This window comes from Scyliorhinus canicula, chromosome 4, assembly GCF_902713615.1.
Source record: "Scyliorhinus canicula chromosome 4, sScyCan1.1, whole genome shotgun sequence".
Classification (NCBI taxonomy): domain Eukaryota; kingdom Metazoa; phylum Chordata; class Chondrichthyes; order Carcharhiniformes; family Scyliorhinidae; genus Scyliorhinus; species Scyliorhinus canicula.
This window is the reverse complement of record NC_052149.1, coordinates 184,237,561-184,256,643: the sequence shown is the minus strand read 5'-3', so window position 1 is coordinate 184,256,643 and position 19,083 is coordinate 184,237,561. Positions and strand designations below refer to the sequence as shown.

At 48.1% G+C, this 19,083-nt stretch overlaps 1 protein-coding gene across 6 annotated transcripts in view; it reads left to right on the top strand.

Moving 5' to 3' along the window:
- slc23a1 (solute carrier family 23 member 1) overlaps window positions 1-19,083 on the top strand; it is a 91,673-nt gene that overhangs the window by 51,065 nt on the left and 21,525 nt on the right. For all 6 annotated transcript variants that reach the window (XM_038795650.1, XM_038795645.1, XM_038795648.1 and 3 more), the window contains exons 5-6: window positions 3,895-3,983; window positions 7,221-7,288. In XM_038795650.1, the coding sequence (XP_038651578.1) occupies window positions 3,895-3,983; window positions 7,221-7,288 (157 nt within the window). The remainder of the gene's footprint in view (window positions 1-3,894; window positions 3,984-7,220; window positions 7,289-19,083) is intronic.

The following is a 19,083-nucleotide window of genomic DNA, read 5'->3' as shown; positions in this document are numbered from 1 at the left end:
ACCAGATGGGTTTTTAATGACCATTAATAGTTTCATCATCCCCATTTCTGAGACTACTAGGGGTGGAATTTTCCCAAACTTCCGTTATGGCCCTCTCTCGAGATTTAACAGCCATATCAAGATTTGCACCTGTGGCGTAGGGACCCTCTAAATTCCGCCCTGGCTTTCAATTTAAAGAGTTTTGTAAAAAAAAAAAGAAATGATTTTGGTTTGGTTGAGGTTTAATTTGTCACTGCACAGCTCCCTTCAAAATATGCCATTAGATTTTTTTTAAATGTTGCCTTTTTAAATTTCTTACTTTAAATTCCCTTTTTAATCTTAAAATACCAAAGGGCAGTCATTCACCATGGCAGACAATGTGGGAATTGGGGTGGTGGGAGGGGGTGTAGAACGCTGGGGAAGGGATTAAAGTTTGACTCTTCTGTTTCTTAACCCAAACTTCCAACTTTCCAACCCATCCATGTCTGGCTTGAACTGAAGATGCAAGGTAGACCGATGACCAAGGAGATGGCAGTAAGCCTCATTGTCATTCATTTTTTAATAACTGCTTATGGTTGGGTTAGAATGCCCAGCAAAGGCTTAGTAAAATCAAAAGTTGGGGACCTCACTACCTTGGTCCAGATACCTGCCTGACTGAGGACAACCCACACCACACCCTTCCTTTGGGATCCTATTTATCTCCAAGAGTCTCAAGTTTGACAGCCTGACCCGCCACTGCTGTATGCACTTAAACTGGTCTTGATCCGTACTGGTTCTGATCCATTGGATCAGGCTGACTTTCGGGTGGAGAACTAGTCAGTGACTGGCTAGTTAAAACACCAGAATGTACATGGGAATCTTGATTTCCAAGTTTCCTGGAACTTGTCAGGAACCATTTTTTTTCACTCTTTCCCCACACTGCTACTTCCAGGACATGATTGAATGTTCTTGTCGCATCCGACTCTGATGTGATGAGGCCAGTAAATCTCATAGGAGGCCTCTCGTGAGATTTGCGACGCTCTGAGCACTTTGAACAAGATCTTGTGTGATGTGGGTGAGATTAACATATTTAAGTAAGCTATTAGATTCAGTTAAATATGTCTATGCCTGATTCCCCCGAGGCCCGGGAACGAACGCCCACCCCTGGGGGACCTCGCCATGACTCCATTTAGCACTGGCCCACACTAATGTGAACCAGGCATAACTCCACCTTCAGTGGACATCAGAAGCTCCTGGGCGGTTGGCTTCTAGGCAGGATGCTACCCTGGCACCTTGGTGCTGGCACCCAGGATTGGGTGAGTAGGCGGGTTCTTGAGGACCCCCAAGAGGTAAATTCGGGCAGTGGAGGGGGAGGTCTGGAGACTGCAGTAGGGGGGTTGAGAGTTTGGCATTTAAAAGTCATGCCCCAATCTCTTCCTGCACTCACAAACTGAGGTAGTCAGCGCAGGAAGTGAGGCAAGTGTGGCCTTGCAGGATGTTCATCACCAAGGCTAGAAAAACCAACCTGTTTGATAGCGGCGTCATTCTTCGCAATGCAGGTGCTGAGAAAGACCCCTCTATACGTGCCTAAGTAGGGCTCTGCTTATTGCACGTTAAATCGAGCCCCCAATCTTTTTATAATAAATTTAAGTTCCTGAAGTTTAGAATTGTCTTTGTGGCCACTGTAAACCTAAACAATACAGTAATTAATTGCCAAGAATACTCCGGGTAACGTTATGGTGATGCATTCTGCAGCAGTGTACCTATGATTTGTATTCCACGAAGATGAGTTTTGTTTTTTCAAAGGAACATGTGGCCTCTCTTGTAGCAATTTTGTAAAATTGGCCCAAATGGCACTACTTTATGCTGTCCAATATCTAATCCTAAAATTAGATCCACAATTGAAAATTAAACTTGGTAACAAGCAATTAATTAAGCTGAACTGGAAATTTAAGACATTGATTTGTGCCATAAAACACATTACTGGGCGGGATTCTCTGACCCCCCCCCCCCCCAACCAGGTCGGAGAATCCCTGGGGACGGTGCGAATGCCACGCCGGCTGCCGTATTATCTGGTGCCGTTTTTCAGGCGGGGGCGGGATTCACGCCACGCCGGTCGGGGGCCGTTGGTTGTGCACCCCCCCCCCCCCCCCCCCAAGCAATTCTCTGGGCCCTAATGGGCCGAGCGGCCGGCCGGTTTTGGCCAGTCCTGCCGGTGTGAAACATTCAACTCGCGTACTGCCGAGACCTGACAGGTAGGTAGGTGGTGATGGGGGGTGTGTGGGGGGGGGGGGGGGGGGGGGTGTGTGTGTGTGTGCGCGAGGAGATCTGACTTCGGGGCCCATCGATCTGCAGGCGGGCCTGTTCCCATAGGGGCACTTCTTCCTTCCGCGCCGGCCGCTGTAGGGCTCCGCCATGGCCGGTGTGAAGAGAACCCCTCCCGCGCATGTGCCAAAATATGCTGCTGATTCCGCACATGTGCGGAAGCATGCTGGCCCTTAAGCGCATGTGTGAACTCGCCAGCTGGAGTGGCGCCAACCCCTCCAGCCTCCACCTAGCCCCCGAAAGTGCGGAGAATTCTGAACTTTCGGGGGCTATTGATGCTGTAAGTGGTTGGCACGGTTCTCCCGCTGGCGTGGGGACTTAGTCCCCAGAAGGGAGAATCCCGGCCAATGTTACTGATCTAAGATTGTTAGACTGCTTTTTTTGGTCTAATGTAAGCACCAGAGTGCACGGGCATCTGTTGTAATCCTGTGGACGAGACATCACAGTACATAATTTAGTTGTACAAAGTCGACAGGTCTTTGTACCTGGTTATGCAATTCATTATGAGTGACCTGGTCTCATGCTTCATGATCCCATAGGGCACCACTACAACGTACTCCAATCCAGTATGTGTACTACATGGCTCATTTGCAACTAGTTTACTATTTTCTACTTTTTAATGTTTACATTACATATACTACCAATGTCATTAAAAGTGACATCAAAAACACAGTGCTAATAAATCTGTAGTTAATGATGGTAACAAATCATTCTGTTGCCATGGTTGCAATAGCCCTCTTCAGCTTCATAGTTATATTGCTCCCTTAAAACCCTTCAGGATCATTTTATTACCATCAATACAAGTGACTTGATTAACATCTTCCAGGCAATCAATGAGCGACTTTTATATATTCCGTCAGCATCTTAATCTGAAGAAAATACCTTGCCTTCCGCTCATTTAAATAATATATTCCAAGTTTAGCAAAAAACTTGACTCATTTGGTGGGATTTAATCTAGACAATCTGAGTGGACTCTGACAAAGGGGTGTTGTGGGAGGAGGTGTGCCTATCACCTTCCTGACTTGTGCAATTCTCTCAGCAGGCAGGTCAAGGATGACCCCCTCACTGAGGCCCTTAAGTGGCCAGTTAAGTACCTCTCCTACTGCTGGCATTCTACCAACAGTGGGGTGGCCTCTGACATGTTGGGAGATCACCCAGCAAATGTTGGTGATCTTATTGCTGGCCACAAACACTGCTTCCCCACCTTGCTGGCCATGGCGAGCCTGATTCCAGGGCAGCGTCAGTGCCCCTGCTTTGTTCTAGTTATATTACCAGCATAGCTACTGCTCTCGGTAGCAGTGTTGAGGCCGAGTCGCTGCCTTTTGATTGGCAGACTGCTCTGGGAAGTGGGATCTCTTTAACGTGAGGGGAGGCCAACATCAGACAGCCAATTCGTTGCCTGCTGGCCACTGAAGTTGCGGCTCCCAGAAACAAGTATAATCAGAGTTGTTCCGGCTTTCTGGCTGCCACCGGAGCCACTGCTGTCTGCATTATGTTCCAGTAGAGCTCCCACAAATAGCCCAGGACATCAAGTTATACTAGAAGCTGAAACTTTTTGGAAAAAATCTATCTTGTTTGATTTTAAATTTTTCTAAATTTTCATTTGTCTAGACTTCCGCTGTTTCAAGCAAGTGCCTTTGCATTTCTTGTTCCTGCCAGAGCCATCCTTGCTCTAGACAAGTGGGAGTGTCCAACTGAAGGTACTTGAAACCTATTTAGAATAAGTACCCTGGCAAAATGTATGCAATTGTCGTTTTACATTCTTTATTACTTGTGACTTTATTTGCATGAATGAAGAACATTTTGAATAATACTAACTCAGCCATGCTAGCCAACTTCTATTGACTGTGCACAGTTGGATATTTCAACTTCCCAAGTGTGTGTGACATGCACGCCGCTGAAGTGAGCTCTTGCATTTGGGATGCAGCCAAACAGCCCACTTTGTGAATTTGCACGGCTAGCGGCATTTTACTGACTCTTTCAATGCCATACTTGATATTGCTGTGCATCCCATTGGGATCCCACTGGGGTGGTTAAGTCTTGAAGTGGGGATTCTTGGTGGTGGGAGGCAGCTCACCATTGGCTGGCAGCAGGATCCTGTCATCCCTCTGCTAACAATGGGATTTCCCATTGAATCCACCCTCACGGTGGGGGTTTGCTGTAAACTGGACCAGAAGATCCTGCTGGTGAGGACGGTGGGGAAAACCCCCCCCCACTTTGTTAGAGTGAGCACAAGTTGTTGGTGAATCTTGGCATCAAGTTAGACATTTTTATATTCCAGTGTGGTGGATTTTGATCTATGCCCACAAAATGATTGCAACTGGGTCAACGGGCCAGTTTCCCATCAGATTTCTGCCTAGTTCAATCCCATTCAATGTGCACACTTTACACGCCAGAGGTTTGCCAGTTTGACTTGAAGAAAAATTAGAACTTCCATAATTGATGTTCCTTTACATGTCCATATAATCCCTCCTTCGCTCCTCCATTCATGTTTGTCAGAATGCGATTGTTTTTTTTAAAGGTATGTTTCAGTTTTTGGAAAATTTCACACCTTTTCCTTTTATTGTTGTTTTGATGTTTGTAGCCTCTCTTTGTGACTGTTTGCCACATCTTGACACATATCCACCACAACTCTGATTAAATTTGTTTTATATTGGGATCCTTGTATCACAGCTATGCTAAGTGAATTTTGCACAATGTTACATATATCTTAACAATATTGTCACCAGACAATCAGGGTACTTGGTAGATTCCTCTTAATGGGCGGGATTCTCCGCCAGTGGGATTTTCCGTTTTGCCGGCGCCCGGGGGTTTCCCAACAGCGTGGGGCTGCCCCACAGTAGAAAAACCCCATTGACGGGCTGGCGTAACGAGAATCCCACTGGCGGTTCGAGGCTGAAAAGTGGCGGGGTGGAGAATCCAGCCCAATGTTTCCAACAGATGAGTGATACAAATAACTTGCTGTGAGATATCATGCCACACAAAATTAGATCTGAGATACCATGAGCCACTGAGATTGGCATCCACATGACATAAAACATACAAGATGAGTAGAAATACCTTTTTTTTTTATAGAGTCATAAGCATGATAAAATCCCATTTTGCCCATCGAGCCTGTCCTAATATTTTGGAAAAGCTATCTAATTAGTCCCAGACCCTGCTCTTTCCTTATTGACCTCCAAAATGTTCCTTTCCAAACATGAGGGTGGAATTTAATGGAAAAAACTCTATGTTCATTTGTGATGGTTTTTCCTTGGGAGTTTCCCACCAGCTCTGCTGGGGTGTACCCCACCATATCAAACAACACTTGGTCACTTTTTTGGCCCCTTAGGGAGATTCTCACTGAAGAGTGCAATTCTCTTGCTGCATTGCGCTCAAGCAAGAGAATCCCAGGAGAGCCCTCCAGCAGACCTCTGACAGCCTCCGTGCATCGTGATATTTACCCACGACGTTGGGAGTCGGAACTCCTCTCAAAGGGACGGGACCAAATGCTGCTCGCGGAGGTAAGTTGTAAACCTACTTACAACCTACCTGCCCGGAATCCACCAGCCTCTCTCGATTCTTCGGCCTCCTCCAGGGATGCTACAGCGGGTGCTGATCAGTGCTGGTCCACACAAACCATTGGAGATGGTCAGGGTAAATGCAAGTTGGCTGGTTCCCTGGCCTTCTCCCTGGAATATGGGCACCTTTGCGCTGCCAGGCTGGCACCTTGGCACTGCCACCCTGGCATTGCCAAGTGCCCAGATGTCACTGCCAAGCTCACATTGTTTGGGTGCCAGGGTGGCACTGCCAAGGGTCAGTGACCAAGGGGGGCCATGCCCATTAAATGAGGGTGGTGGGGGGGGTTTGAAGGGTGGGGAGTGCAGGGCAGGTAAATAAAGGCCTCTGGGAGGTTGGACGGGTGATAGGTGGGGGTCCTGGAAGGAAAGAGCTGTAAGGGGTTTTTTTGGAGGGGGGGGGGGGGGGAGGAGGAGGAGGCCCTGAAGAGGGGGAACCCCAGTGACCCCACAGCGGCGTGTCTTCACTTGGGGCTTATGGGAGGTGACATTGCTCATGGGTGGGGGCTTTAGAGGACCCATACGCTCACTTAAGAGATTGGGGCACCCTTTCAAAATGGCGGCTCAATCTCTGAATTCAGCTCCCCTGTGCTAACAAAATTCTAAACGTGGGCTAAACCAGTGAGAAACTCCCCAGGATCCACAAAAGTGGCTTAAGCGTTTGATAGCAGTGGGGAACCCGCCCCTGGAAAAAACCACCACAACTTCGAAATTCTTTGTATGTTTGTAGATCCCCCGCACCCCTCACCCATGGGCAATGTCACCTCGATGCACATGGGCAACTTTCTTTTTCTCTTTCTCTTTCTCTTTCTTTCTCTCTCTCTCTCTCTCTCTCTCTCTCTCTCTCTCTCTCTCTTTCTCTCTTTCTTTCTTTCTTTCTCTCTCTCTCTCTCTCTCTCGGTGCCGGCTGCAGCGTTGCTGGGGAGGCTGGTAGGCCCTGGTTAAGTGCGCCCAAGTAGGTTTAAAATCTACTTGGCTGTGGGTTTGGTCACATCCCTTTTTGGCAAGATTCTGATTCTGACACCTTGTCGGACTTGGGTACATACATGTGAGGCATGAAGGTTGCCAGAGGGCACAATGTGGCCAGTAGATTGCACCCAGTAACTTTCAAAAAGGAATAGGCTAGAGAACCTCCTTCCAGAAAAAGGATATGGATTCCCAATGCTTCCAAGTCTGAACAAAATACCTGCAAATCACTATCATATTTCTAAAGTTAAAGCAGTTTCAAAATACTGCAAAATCTAACTCCCAATTTGAGATGAATCACTGTGTTGGGTAAATTACTTTTTTTCTGGGTCAGGATGATTTTTTTTTTTGAACTTTGACGATTCACAATTTCTTACCCACAATAATATTTAACCATCACTTTTTTTTTTACAGAGGAGATTTATGGAAATTGGACCTTGCCTTACAACACAACCCATGTATGGTATCCACGGATGAGAGAAGTAAAGTGTCAGAGATGCAACCTTTTTTGATCCACCTTTCGAATTTCAATCTGTTTTACCACACCCTCAGCCATGTTACCAAACCCAGGTTTCTAGAAGATGGAAGCTTTTTAAAACTATGTTGGTGGGTTAGCAGCAATGGGGTTAAACTTGAGGCAAATGTCAACAGTTTTAATCTCATAAAACATTTCAAGTGCTGGAATTCTAGAAGAAAACAATGGGCGCGATTCTCCCAAACAATTTCTAAGTTAATTTGTGGCTGTTTTTCAGGGAGTTTCCTGCCGGCGCTGCCAGCAAGTTCCCCACCGCTATTCGATGACACTTTGTAACTTTTTTGGACCTTGGGGAGTTTCTCACCGGTTTAGCACACGTTTTAGAATTTTTTTAGCACTGGGAGCTGATCTCCTGTAGTTACCCTCAATAACGACGTAAGATAGTAGAACGGTAAAGAAGGCTTTAATAAGCTAAGAACTACCCTGATGCCGAGACAGATGCTCATTGGTGCCGCCTACAGTGCGGCCCCTTGTATACGGCTCTCTGGTGGGCGGAGGCAGAGTCCCCAGGGTTCCAAGCCCGGTCTTAAAGGGGACATCACCTTACATCTTGATAAGGGTACAGTAATACAGTAACGATTCATCACATTTACCCCCTGTATTAAAAAAAACAAAGTCTGGCGGGGGTGAAGTGGGATCACAAGTCTATACATTTCGGCAGCCTGATCGTCCTCTTCGACCTTCTCAGCTCTGGCGGTGGTGCGGCGGACACCCACTTCTTAGTTGATGGTACATCTGGGAGCAAGGTGGTCGGAGCTTGGGGTCGGGGCGTAGGGGAGATAGCTGGGGCTGGGGGTAGTGGCGCCGGGGGGGGGGGGGGGGGGGGGGCGGCCGGCCATCAGTGGGTGGCAGGTCCTGCAGGGAAACCGTGCCTTACCTGCCGTCTGAGTGCTCGACGTAAGCGTATTGGGGGTTCGCATGTAGTAGTTGGACCCTCTCGACCAAGGGGTCCGTTTCATGGCTCCTCGCGTGCCTCCGGAGAAGAACAGGTCCCGGAATAGTCAGCCAAGGTGGAAGCGAGACCCTGGAGATGGACTTCCTGGGGAGGACAAACAAGCAGTTGTGAGGGGTCTCATTCGTGGCCGTGCAGAGGAGCGACCTAATGGAGTGTAGGACATTGGGTAGGACCTCCTGCCAGTGGGTGATTGGGAGACTTCTTGACCATAGGGCCAAAAGGGCAGCCTTCCAAACGGTCCCATTTTCCCTCTCCACCTGCCCGTTTCCCCGCGGGTTATAACTGGTCGTTCAGCTCGAGGCGATGCCCTTGCTGAGCAGATACTGACGCAGCTCATCGCTAATGAACGATGTACCCTGGTCCTGTGGATATAGGTGGGGAAACCAAAGAGGGTGAAGATGCTGTGCAGTGCCTTTATCATGGTAGCCGAGTTCATGTCTGGCGAATGGGAAGCGGGAGAACTCATCGATGACTGTTAGGAAATAAGTATTGGGGTTGGTGGACGGGAGGGGGCTTTTGAAGTCCACATTTAGTCGCTCAAAGGGCCGCGAGGCCTTTACGAGGCGAGCCTTGTCTGGCCGGCAGAAGTGCGGTTTGCACTCCGCGCAGATCTGGCAAGCCCTGGTCATGGCCTTGACCTCCTTGGTGGAGTAAGGTAGGTTGCGGGACTTGATAAAGTGGGCGAGCTGAGTAACCCCCGGGTGACAAGAGGTCATTGGGTATGGCCCGCAGGCGATCCTCCTGCGCGTTGGCGCACGTGCCGCGGACAGGACATCTGGGGGCTCGTTAAGCTCCCCTGGATGATATTTGATATCGTATGTCCAGGTGGAGAGTTTGATCCTCCACCTCAAGATTTTACCATTCTTAATTTTGCCCCGTTGTGCGTTATCAAACATGAAGGCTACCGACCGTTGGTGGGTAACGAGGGTGAACCTCCTACCTGCTAGGTAATGCCTCCAGTGCCGCACAGCCTCCACAATGGCTTGTGCCTCCTTTTCGACTGCAGAGTGCCGAATCTCTGAGGAGGTGAGGGTTCGGGAGAAGAAAGCTACTGGCCTGCCTGCCTGGTTGAGGGTAGCAGCCAGGGCGATGTCTGACGCATCGCTCTACCTCGAAAGGGATGGTTTCGTCCACCGTGTGCATAGTGGCCTTGATGTCGGCCTTGATACGGCTGAAGGCCGACTGGGCCTCAGCCCATCAGGGGAAAAGTCGTGGTCTTTGAGTGGGCGGGCTTTGTCCGCATATTTGGGGACCCACTGGGCGTAATAGAGAAAAGCCCCAAGCACCGTTTGAGGGCCTTGAGGCTATGAGAAGGGGACGTTCCTTAATGCGGTCGGGGTTGGGAACTAGGACCTCGTTTTCCATGACGTAGCCGAGGATGGCTAGTTGGGTTGTGTGGAAAACACATTTTTCCTTGCTGTAGGTCAGGTTGAGGGCTCTGGCGGTCTGGATAACTTTTCAAGTTTCGCGTCATGGTCCTGCTGATCATGGCCGCAGGTGGTGACATTGGCCATGTACAGGTATATAGCCCACAAGCTGTAATGGTCCACCATTTTGTCCATCACCCTCTGGAAGACGGAGACCCAATTTGTGATGCTGAAGGGGGCCCTGAGAAGTGGAAGAGCCGGCCGGCTACTTCGAAGGCAGTATAGGGGCGGTCTTTCGGTCAGATAGGGAGCTGGTGGTAGGCGGATTTGAGATCGTCAGTGGAAAATACCCAGTTTTGGGAGATCTGATTGACCATTTCTGCTGTGCGAGAAAGGGGGTATGCATCGAGCTGTGTGAAGCAGTTTATGGTCTGGCTGTAGTTCATGACCATCCGTTTCTTTTCCCCAGACCGTACTACCACCACTTGTGCTCTCCAGTGGCTGTTGCTAGCCTCGATGACCTCCTCTCCCAGTAAACGCTGGACCTCTGACTTGATAAATGTCATGTCTTGGGGGCTACCGCCGGCTCCTGGTGGCGACGGGCTTACAGTCGGGAGTGATGTTCGCGAATAGAGGGGGGTGTGACTTTCAGTGTTGCAAGGCTGCATACCGTGAGGTGTGGGGGGGGGGGCAAGGGTCTGCCGAACTTCAGTGTCAGGCTTCGGTGGCTGCATTGAAAATCCAGCCCGCGCAGAGGTGAGGGAGGATATAAAGTTTGAAACGAGCGTATTCGGCGCCCTGGATCGAGAGGTCCGCGATACAATACCCCGTGATTTGGACCAAGTGGGAACCGGAGGCGAGGGCTATGGTTTGGGACATGGAATGGGTGCACAAGGAGCAGCGTCTTACCGTTTCTGGGTGGATAAAGCTCTCCGTGCTCCTGGAGTCGAAGAGGCAGGGAGTGTCGCACCCATTGACTTGGACCTGCATCATGGAATTCTGCAGGTGCTTTGGCCACGTTTGGTCGAGGGTGATCACTCCCAGTTGCGGGTAGACTGGGTCCTCAGCCGAGTCAGATTCACAAAATGGCTGCCGCCGTCGGTCGCACATGTCGGGTCGGGAAGATGGCCGCCCCATGACTCTCACGAGGCCGATGACTTGTCAGAAGGGGGTGTGTTTGGTCTGGGTGCAGCCGCGTTGAGGCCTGTGAGCCTGATTTTCGGGCCCGATGATCTGTTTGTTTCTGGGCCTTGGGCCTGGCTAGGCAGACCCTCGCGAAATGTCCCTCCTTCCTGCAGTCGCTGCCGATGGCGGAGAAGGCTGGGCAGCGTGGATGTGGGTGCTGGCCCTGCCCACAGAAATAGCACGGTGTGTCCCCGGTCTGGGAGGGTCGCCGCGCGGCGCAGGCCCGTAGCGTGGCCGAGTCTGGGGAAGTCCGAGGGGGGACTCGCAGGGTCTCCGGGGTACATGCCTAGATTGTGGCAGGCCACTTCCAGTGAGGTGGCGAGCGTTACCGTGTCCTGGAGGTCTTTTGCTCCATTTTCAAAGAGACGCTGCTGGATGTAGGTCGAACGGATGCTGGACACGAAAGCGTCTCGGATGTGCAGGTTCATATGGACTTCCCCTGTCACATCCCGATGATTGCAGTTCCTAGCGAGCACAGTGAGGTTTTTCTACGAATTCGTCTAGCGTTTCCCCTGAGCGCTGCCGGCAGGTAGAGAACAGATGCCGGGCATGTACCTCGTTTATAGGTTTGACTAAACGTAGGATCTCGACCGCCTTGTCATAAGTAGTTGCCTTCCCGATTGAGGCGGAGTTTCTGTGACTCACCTGGGCGTGGGGTAGGTGCAGCTTGCGTGGCCCTGGGATGGGGGTCTCCGAGGAGTCCAGGTAGGTCTTGAAGCAGAGGAGCCAGTAGTTTAAAAATTTGTGTTGCCTCCAGTGTCCGTGCTTCCAGTTTGAGCTTCTCTGGCTTGAGACCTGCGTGCATCCTAATGTAGTTTAGCTTATTAAATTGTAATGCCCTCAATAAAGATGCAAGAGAGAAGAACGGTAAAGAAGGCTTTAATAAGCTAAGAACTAGCCTGATGCCGAGACACGTGCTTACTGGTGCCGCCTACAGTGCGGCCCCTCATATACGGCTCCCTGGTGGGCGGAGCTGGAAGCGGAGTCCCCCAGGGTTCTAAGTCTGGTCTTAAAGGGGACATCACCTTACATGATGATAAGGGTACTTTTCTAAATAACTGACTTTTGCATCAATCTTTAATCCGAACTACAAATCAATTTTATTTTCTGGTTTTGAGTTTGACTGTTTTGTGACTCCAGATATTAGTAATTGGTTTTGACGAATACCTGGAAACACATGGAAAGTACAATTGGATCCTGTGAAGTATAAAACCTAATGAGTCAGAATCCAATTTCATTTGCTGTAAATGGCCTTTGCATTTCACACTTTTAATAATGCAGTGAATGCAGATCAGAATAAATCTAGAAAGGGTCTGCATTACATTGTAAATTTCATTGAAAAACTCAAAACTTGTACAAGTTAGTCAAAGGAATATTGAAATGTCAGCAATGTGGATTTGCTGCTGTTCATGCTGATTATATCAGTACAAAATGTATTCCCAATATGGCTTTCTCATCAACAGACAACTTTAACAAAAATACAACTTTTTTATCTAATAACGTGGGAAGAATAAAAGGTGACCACTTAGGATGTTGCTCTGTTTACTTGCTATAAATATGGTGGTTAATAAGGTCACCTTTCTTAATCCTAATTGAGTATGCTTCAGAGTAGCCAGGTATCTCTCAATACCACCACAAGGTTCAATCCAAATACTGATCCAAGGAGCCAATACACCAGTTAGTTAGTTCAAAGTCAATACTACGTTAATTACACACAGTATGATTTACTCATGCACAATAACACTACAGGCTAAACTATGTCTATCACTAACACCTATACTTAACTTCGGGTGCCCACTCAGTCAGAGGAACAATGGCCGTTGTTCGATCTGAGGCTGTTGAGTTCGAAGAGGTAACAGGAGTACAGCTAAGGTCGTCCGTCTAGTAGCGAGCGTTGAACTTACTTGCTGCTGGTGGAAGGGTCTCTCCAATTGACAGCCAAATCCAAGAGAGTGAACCATTGGCGGGGGTTCCTTCTTATACTTGGAGGGGCTTTGCGCGCTTTTAGGCAGGCCTTAAACCTGGTCCCAATTAATTGGGCCGCTTCTTGATCATTGTCATCGATCTAAGCCAATAAAGGGGCGGGTGCCTTGATGACTGGGCGTGGCCGTTGGCCTTGCTTTGTTTGTGTCTTCTGGTTGGGATAGTGGCGCCGGACTGTCTGGAGCAGTATTGGCTACCTGAGCACTCGTCCTTTGTTTCCCAGTGATGGGCTATCAATGTAAATCGACCCAGAGTTTCGGTTCCGTCTACAGTCTGCCTTCCAAATATACATTCGGGCTCTGTGTCTGCTTCTTGCTTAGTATTGTCCATTTTTCCCTATAGGCTCTGCAAGTGTCCATTTTGTATACTGAAAGTGGCCATCCCAGATGGCTACAGGGGTAACTAGTCCCTTCTGTCCAAAATATGCCACCAAGTGACATTGATTTTTTTTTTAGAATAGCAGGAGATTAGTATTCTTTTTAATGGGCTGATACCACTACCTTGCAACCTGAGTGTAATAACTTTCCAAGACCAGTCTTCCAACCCCAAAACCTTTTATTGAAGCCACGATTTACATTGAACACATCCAACCCAGGGATCGACAGAGATTAGAATTAGAACAGCACAGAACAGGCCCTTCGGCCCTCAATGTTGTGCCGAGCAATGATCACCCTACTCAAGCCCACGTATCCACCCTATACCAGTAACCCAACAACCCCCATTAACATTATTTTTTAGGACACTAAGGGCAATTTAGCCTGGCCAATCCACCTAACCCGCACATCTTTGGACTGTGGGAGGAAACCGGAGCACCCGGAGGAAACCCACGCACACACGGGGAGGACGTGCAGACTCCACACAGACAGTGCCCCAGCCGGGAATCGAACCTGGGACCCTGGAGCTGTGAAGCATTGATGCTAACCACTATGCTACCATGCTGCCCTAATGGGCCTAAGATGCCGGACTGGGTTGGAGCAGAGGGTTTTAAGCTTCCATCATACATTTCCTGTCGGACATGTTTCTGCCCACCTTTAAAGGGGGAATTTATATTCCACAAATCCCATGGGACGATCTATTGACAATCCTTCATGGCCACCATAAACATACTTACTTCCCCTCTCGTCTGTTCCTCCCTCAGTACTCCCGTGGCGAGTAGGCCTCTTCCACCTCATCATGATCAGTCTGAGGTCTATTAAGACTAGAACTGAATCTGGAGGTGCAGACCGAATTGGAGACCCTTGCTTCCAGTCCAAAAAGAGCATTGAAAGCTACTGATGAGGGTGGTTCTTCTGTCTGCTTCAATCGAAATGCCAGCTTCCTCTGCTTCCATCTCGGACCCAAGTCCTCATTATCGACTGGACTGGCACCGTGGGTGATTTCTGGGCTGTGGCTCTGCACTTTTGTAGTGGCCACATCTGAGGCTTGTGATTAAGATGAGGTGGTCCAAATGTTTCCACAAGATCTTATCCTGGACCTTCACTTTGTAGGACGCAGTCCTGCTTTTTTCCAATACGACTTGAGGGACCCAGCTGAAACCATTTCCGAAGTTCCCCAGCGAGACCAGATCACCTGTCTTGAATATTCTTTCAGATCTCAGTCATAATTTCTCCACTCTCCCTGCCCGGTTTGGGAATAGTAGGCTTAGTTTTGTACAAAGCCATCGTCATATTAACCATTCTGCTGGGGCAATTCCTGTTATAGTATGAGGAGTGGTCCTATAATCAAATAAAAATCATGCTAATTTTGTTTCTATGGATCCTGCCAGTTGCTTTTTCGTGTGTTTTTAAAGGACTGTCAGCCCATTTAGCGATTGGTGATGTGCTGCTGTTCTAATGTGTCTGGTGCCATTGGATTGCATGAAACTTTGGAACTTGGTGAAGGCAGTGCCATTGTCAGAAACCAGGACTTCAAATATGCCATGGATGCAAAATCCCTGTCACAATTTCTCGATCACAGCGTGGGAGGTTGTGGAGCCCATGCGGTGTATCTCCAAGCATTTGGATTGGGCATCTACCAGGAACAAAAACATGGAACCCATAAAAGGCCCAGCAAAGTCCACATGCACTTGCACTCATAACTTGCCTGGCCACTCCCATGGGTAGAGGGAGTTTGATTCTCGTAGCATGAATTGCACCACTTAAAGTTAGTAATGGCTTAAATAGAGACTGAGCCGCCAGACATAGCTCCTGGCAAGCATTTTCATTTTGGAGACCCCCAAGTTGGCCATTATCTAGCTTCAGTAGAATTGGGCACTGTCCTGGATGGGGGACAATTACACAGGACTCCCAGGAAATGATGTCGTCCTCAACAGAGTTCACCCCCCTTGGTCAGATAAGATTTTATGTCAATAGAGTGCTGTCCTCTAATTATGCTGTTTGGATCAGATGCTTCAATTTTGCCCATTTTGGATCCTTTTGCATCCAGCTGTTGATTTTCCTTGCAGGCACTGGTAGAGTCTCTTAATTTTTTTTAGGGTATTCAAGACCTCTTTCAGTGCTGGCAAGGGAATGAGAGGCATCTTGAGGCATTAGCTAATTCCTGGGTGGTACTCAAGATATTCCTAAGGTGCAAATTACAGGGCACAGCATGGTATCTGGTAGAGGCAATAGGGAGGAATTGCCTTAGCCTCTTTGTTTAACAAAAAAAATAAAATAAGAGCTTGTGGTTGGTCAAGATGCCAAAACACCTGGCATAGACATATTGGTGAAACTATTTTGCATCATGTACAGCAACCAAGCCAGCCTTCTTAATTTGAGAACACCTCCACTTGGGCATCTGAAAGGGTCCTGAATGAATATGCGATGGGGAAGAATTATATGTCAGGATGACTTCCTTGTTGGGGTTGAAATGGGCCAATGAATTGGATGACAGTAGCTGTTTTACTTTCAAGACCTCCACCTGTGGCACCTCCCAAGGCCATTTTTGGTACATTCACAGGAGTATGCAGGGGGTTCGGTGGCCAAATTCAGGATACATTTCCCATAATTGACTTATCTCAGAAAGGATTAAAATTTTGTGTTATTTCTTGGGAGTTGGGTGCTTCCCTGATGGCCCTCAACTTGTCCTCTGCTGGATGTAGCCCTTTTGATCACTTGGACCTCAGCTTCCGAAAATCGTCGCAAGACCTCTTCCAGGTTTGCTGGGAAGTCCCGATGAGCAGAACGCAATCCGCTGCCACATTAGCTAATTCTTGGGAGTATGTTCTCCATAATCTGCTGGAATATAGTACACGCTGACGCGACCCTGAAGGGCAAGCGAGTACACTTGTACCTTGTGCAAGTATTTGTGGGAAGGCTCTTCTGAGAGATGTGTGGCTCATGTCTAATTTAGTGAAGGTCTGGTCACCTGCTAGCTTACTGTATAGATCTTTAATTCATGGCATGCGCTACCTGTCCAGTTTGGAAACAATACTGACTGCAAGCCTATAATCCCCTCAGAGGAGGACCGATTTGTCCAATTAAGGACTTTATCCAATAAGGACACGCCTGACGGGCACTGCCCACTCTGTGAATTTCGCAAGTCTTTCCTACCTAGATTTTCCAGGCACCCAAGCATCGGGGTCGACTTAAAATTTGTCTCTGGCTCCTTTTTATTTTTCCAAGGCCCTCCTGGAAGACTTCAGGTTATTTGCTGATATCTTCATACAGTCCTCCCACACCCAGCGTACAGACTCTAGCCAGTTCAGGCTGATCCACTGAAGCCAATCTCTCTCCATAAAACTTTTGTTACTGCCTTGCACGATGATGATTGGAAGTCAAGCTGATTTATGCATGTCGATCACTAGGGTCATCGTTGTGCCCTTAATCCGTAAAGGTTCCCCTTTGTAGGTGGCTAGTCTGGCCCTTGTGCCTTCAAGGGGTTGTATACCAGTTTGGAGGCAATCCAATGTCTGCTCCCCAATGACCGATGGAAGCACGCGTGTCCTCCACCATATTCAATGGATGACCATTTACCAGCAGTTTCACCATTATTGGGCCAACCTTCGCCATAAGGTTTAGTTGCATTTTCTCAACGTCTGGGGGTGGGTACACCTGCATGGTATGAGCCTGAGCTGGCCTTTGCTTCTTCCCTGAGGAGCACACGTATTGCCTTGCCCTACAGTTTTTGGCTGTGTCCTTTTTACAATGTTTACTACAATCCATCGTCTGTCATCTGCAACCTTCCGTAGTGGATTCCCTTGCATCCTTGGAACTGCCATGATATTTCCTTGATTGCCAGGTTATGCGAGTTGAGCTCCAATTTGGCAATGGACTATTTACACAAGTGCCTTTAGTTGATGAATGACCACTTTTACAGGAGGCCCCTCTCCTAACTGGAGGACGTTGCTGTTTGACCCTCCCCTAACTGGAGGATGCTGCTGTCTGATACTCCTTGCAACACCTGAGCCACCTTTTCTGCATTTTTCAGTGACTGAGGTATTTCAATGGCTTTTTAGTTTGGGTTCTGCCAATAACATTTTTTTTTTAGTTGCCACATTGTTTAATTCCGCACACTAATCTGTCTTGCAACATTTCAGTCAGGGATGGGTCAAATTCACAATGATCTGCCAGTTTCCACAATCTGGTCAAAAATGTAGTGACCAGATCCCTGGAGTGTTCTACTGTCCTAAAAACGGTATCACTGGAGTATAACAGAGTTTTGGGCATAGTGATTTCCCACTAGATCAGGGTACCTGGGTAGATCAGGTTTTTTTTTATCATGCTGAATGTCAGGGCTCTGCATGCTGTCAGCAGGATTACCTTCTCCTTATTATCTCCCACAATGTTATTCACCCAGAAGAAGTAACACATACGTATAGGGCCCAGTCTTCTCTATTAACATCACAGGGTTTGAGCTTAGCCAAAGAGTGGCATTTTTCTCTTGCTGGAAAAGCTGCCCATTTATGACTGAAGTTTGCTCTGAAAAATGTACTCCTTGTTGCCAATGTAATAACTTTGCAAAGGTAAGTCTTCCAACTAAAACCTTTTACTGAAGTAGTGGGAAGAGCCGCTACTGTGCCTTGCATTATGCACACGTCCCAGCCTGGGAATCTGGAGGTGCTGGTCTGGGTTGGAGTGGTGGTTTTTAAGCTCCCACCTTCAATTTCTTATTGGACAAGCCATTGCCTGCTTAATAGGGGAATTTGTATTCCATGAAGCCCACAGGACGATCTATTGATGGTCTCTTTCTCTTCCATCCCGGCCCCCCCCTCACCCCCCGTGTTTTGTGGCCACCATGACCTAACTAAATGAGAGAGTTCCACAGCAAGTACATTTAACCTCCGTGTTTCCTGAATAACACAGCACCGAAAAACACAAGGCTATATAAAATGCGACTCCTATTTGATAAGGGAATGAGCGGCTGAGGCTGCACATCACCGTGTTTTGTACACTGAGGAGCTCCGCTCGCTATGATGCCGCTAGGGCACCACCTGGTCCCTGCTTGTGGAGACTAGTACTGAACGGCACTCGCCCGAGGTCTCGAGGCGAGGGAGATAGATCCCACACCTCGGGAACGTGCACATTAAAGTGAGATTAGCTGTCTCGCTTTAATATTCAGATTTGCTAATTAGTGATCCTGTCCACAATGGGCGAGATTCACATCACAATGTCTCACGAGATCACGTTAGATCTTACGGGCCAGGTAGATCCTGGGAGTGGGGTATCCTGGCTCTTATCGGCCATGCTGTGCCCTGACGTGCTGCTTTTCGGGTGCAGCGTGGCCATTCAATCACATCCGAGTATCTTGAACTGGCTGTGAAGACTTACGGTTGCTTCACCTGCTGTGCCATGTCATATGAAACTACTCTTTCACTTTCTTTAAGTACCCAATCCATTTACTTTGTCCAATTAAGGTGCAATTTGGCATGGCAAATCCATCTACCTTGCACTTCTTTTGAGTTGTGGAGGTGAGACCTGCACAGACCCGGGGAGAATGTGCAGTCTCCACACAGACAGTGACTCGGGGTTAGGATCAAACACGAGGCCTCTGCACCGTGAGGCAGCAGTACTAACCACTGTGCCGCCCCACTATCACTTTCTAAGGTGTAGAACAGCAGATGAAGTTCCCTATCTGTCACCCATTTAGCACAGAATAAACATTTTTTCAAAGCAGATATAGAAGTGATGGAATTAAATGGCAATTAATAGCATCACTTTTATCTGTTTCTTTTTCATTTTTGCTTGTTTTTCTTAATTTCTTATCATTCTCATCTTATTTCCATTGATTATTTTAATAGACTACCTAATTATATTTTTCCAATTTAGTGTGGTC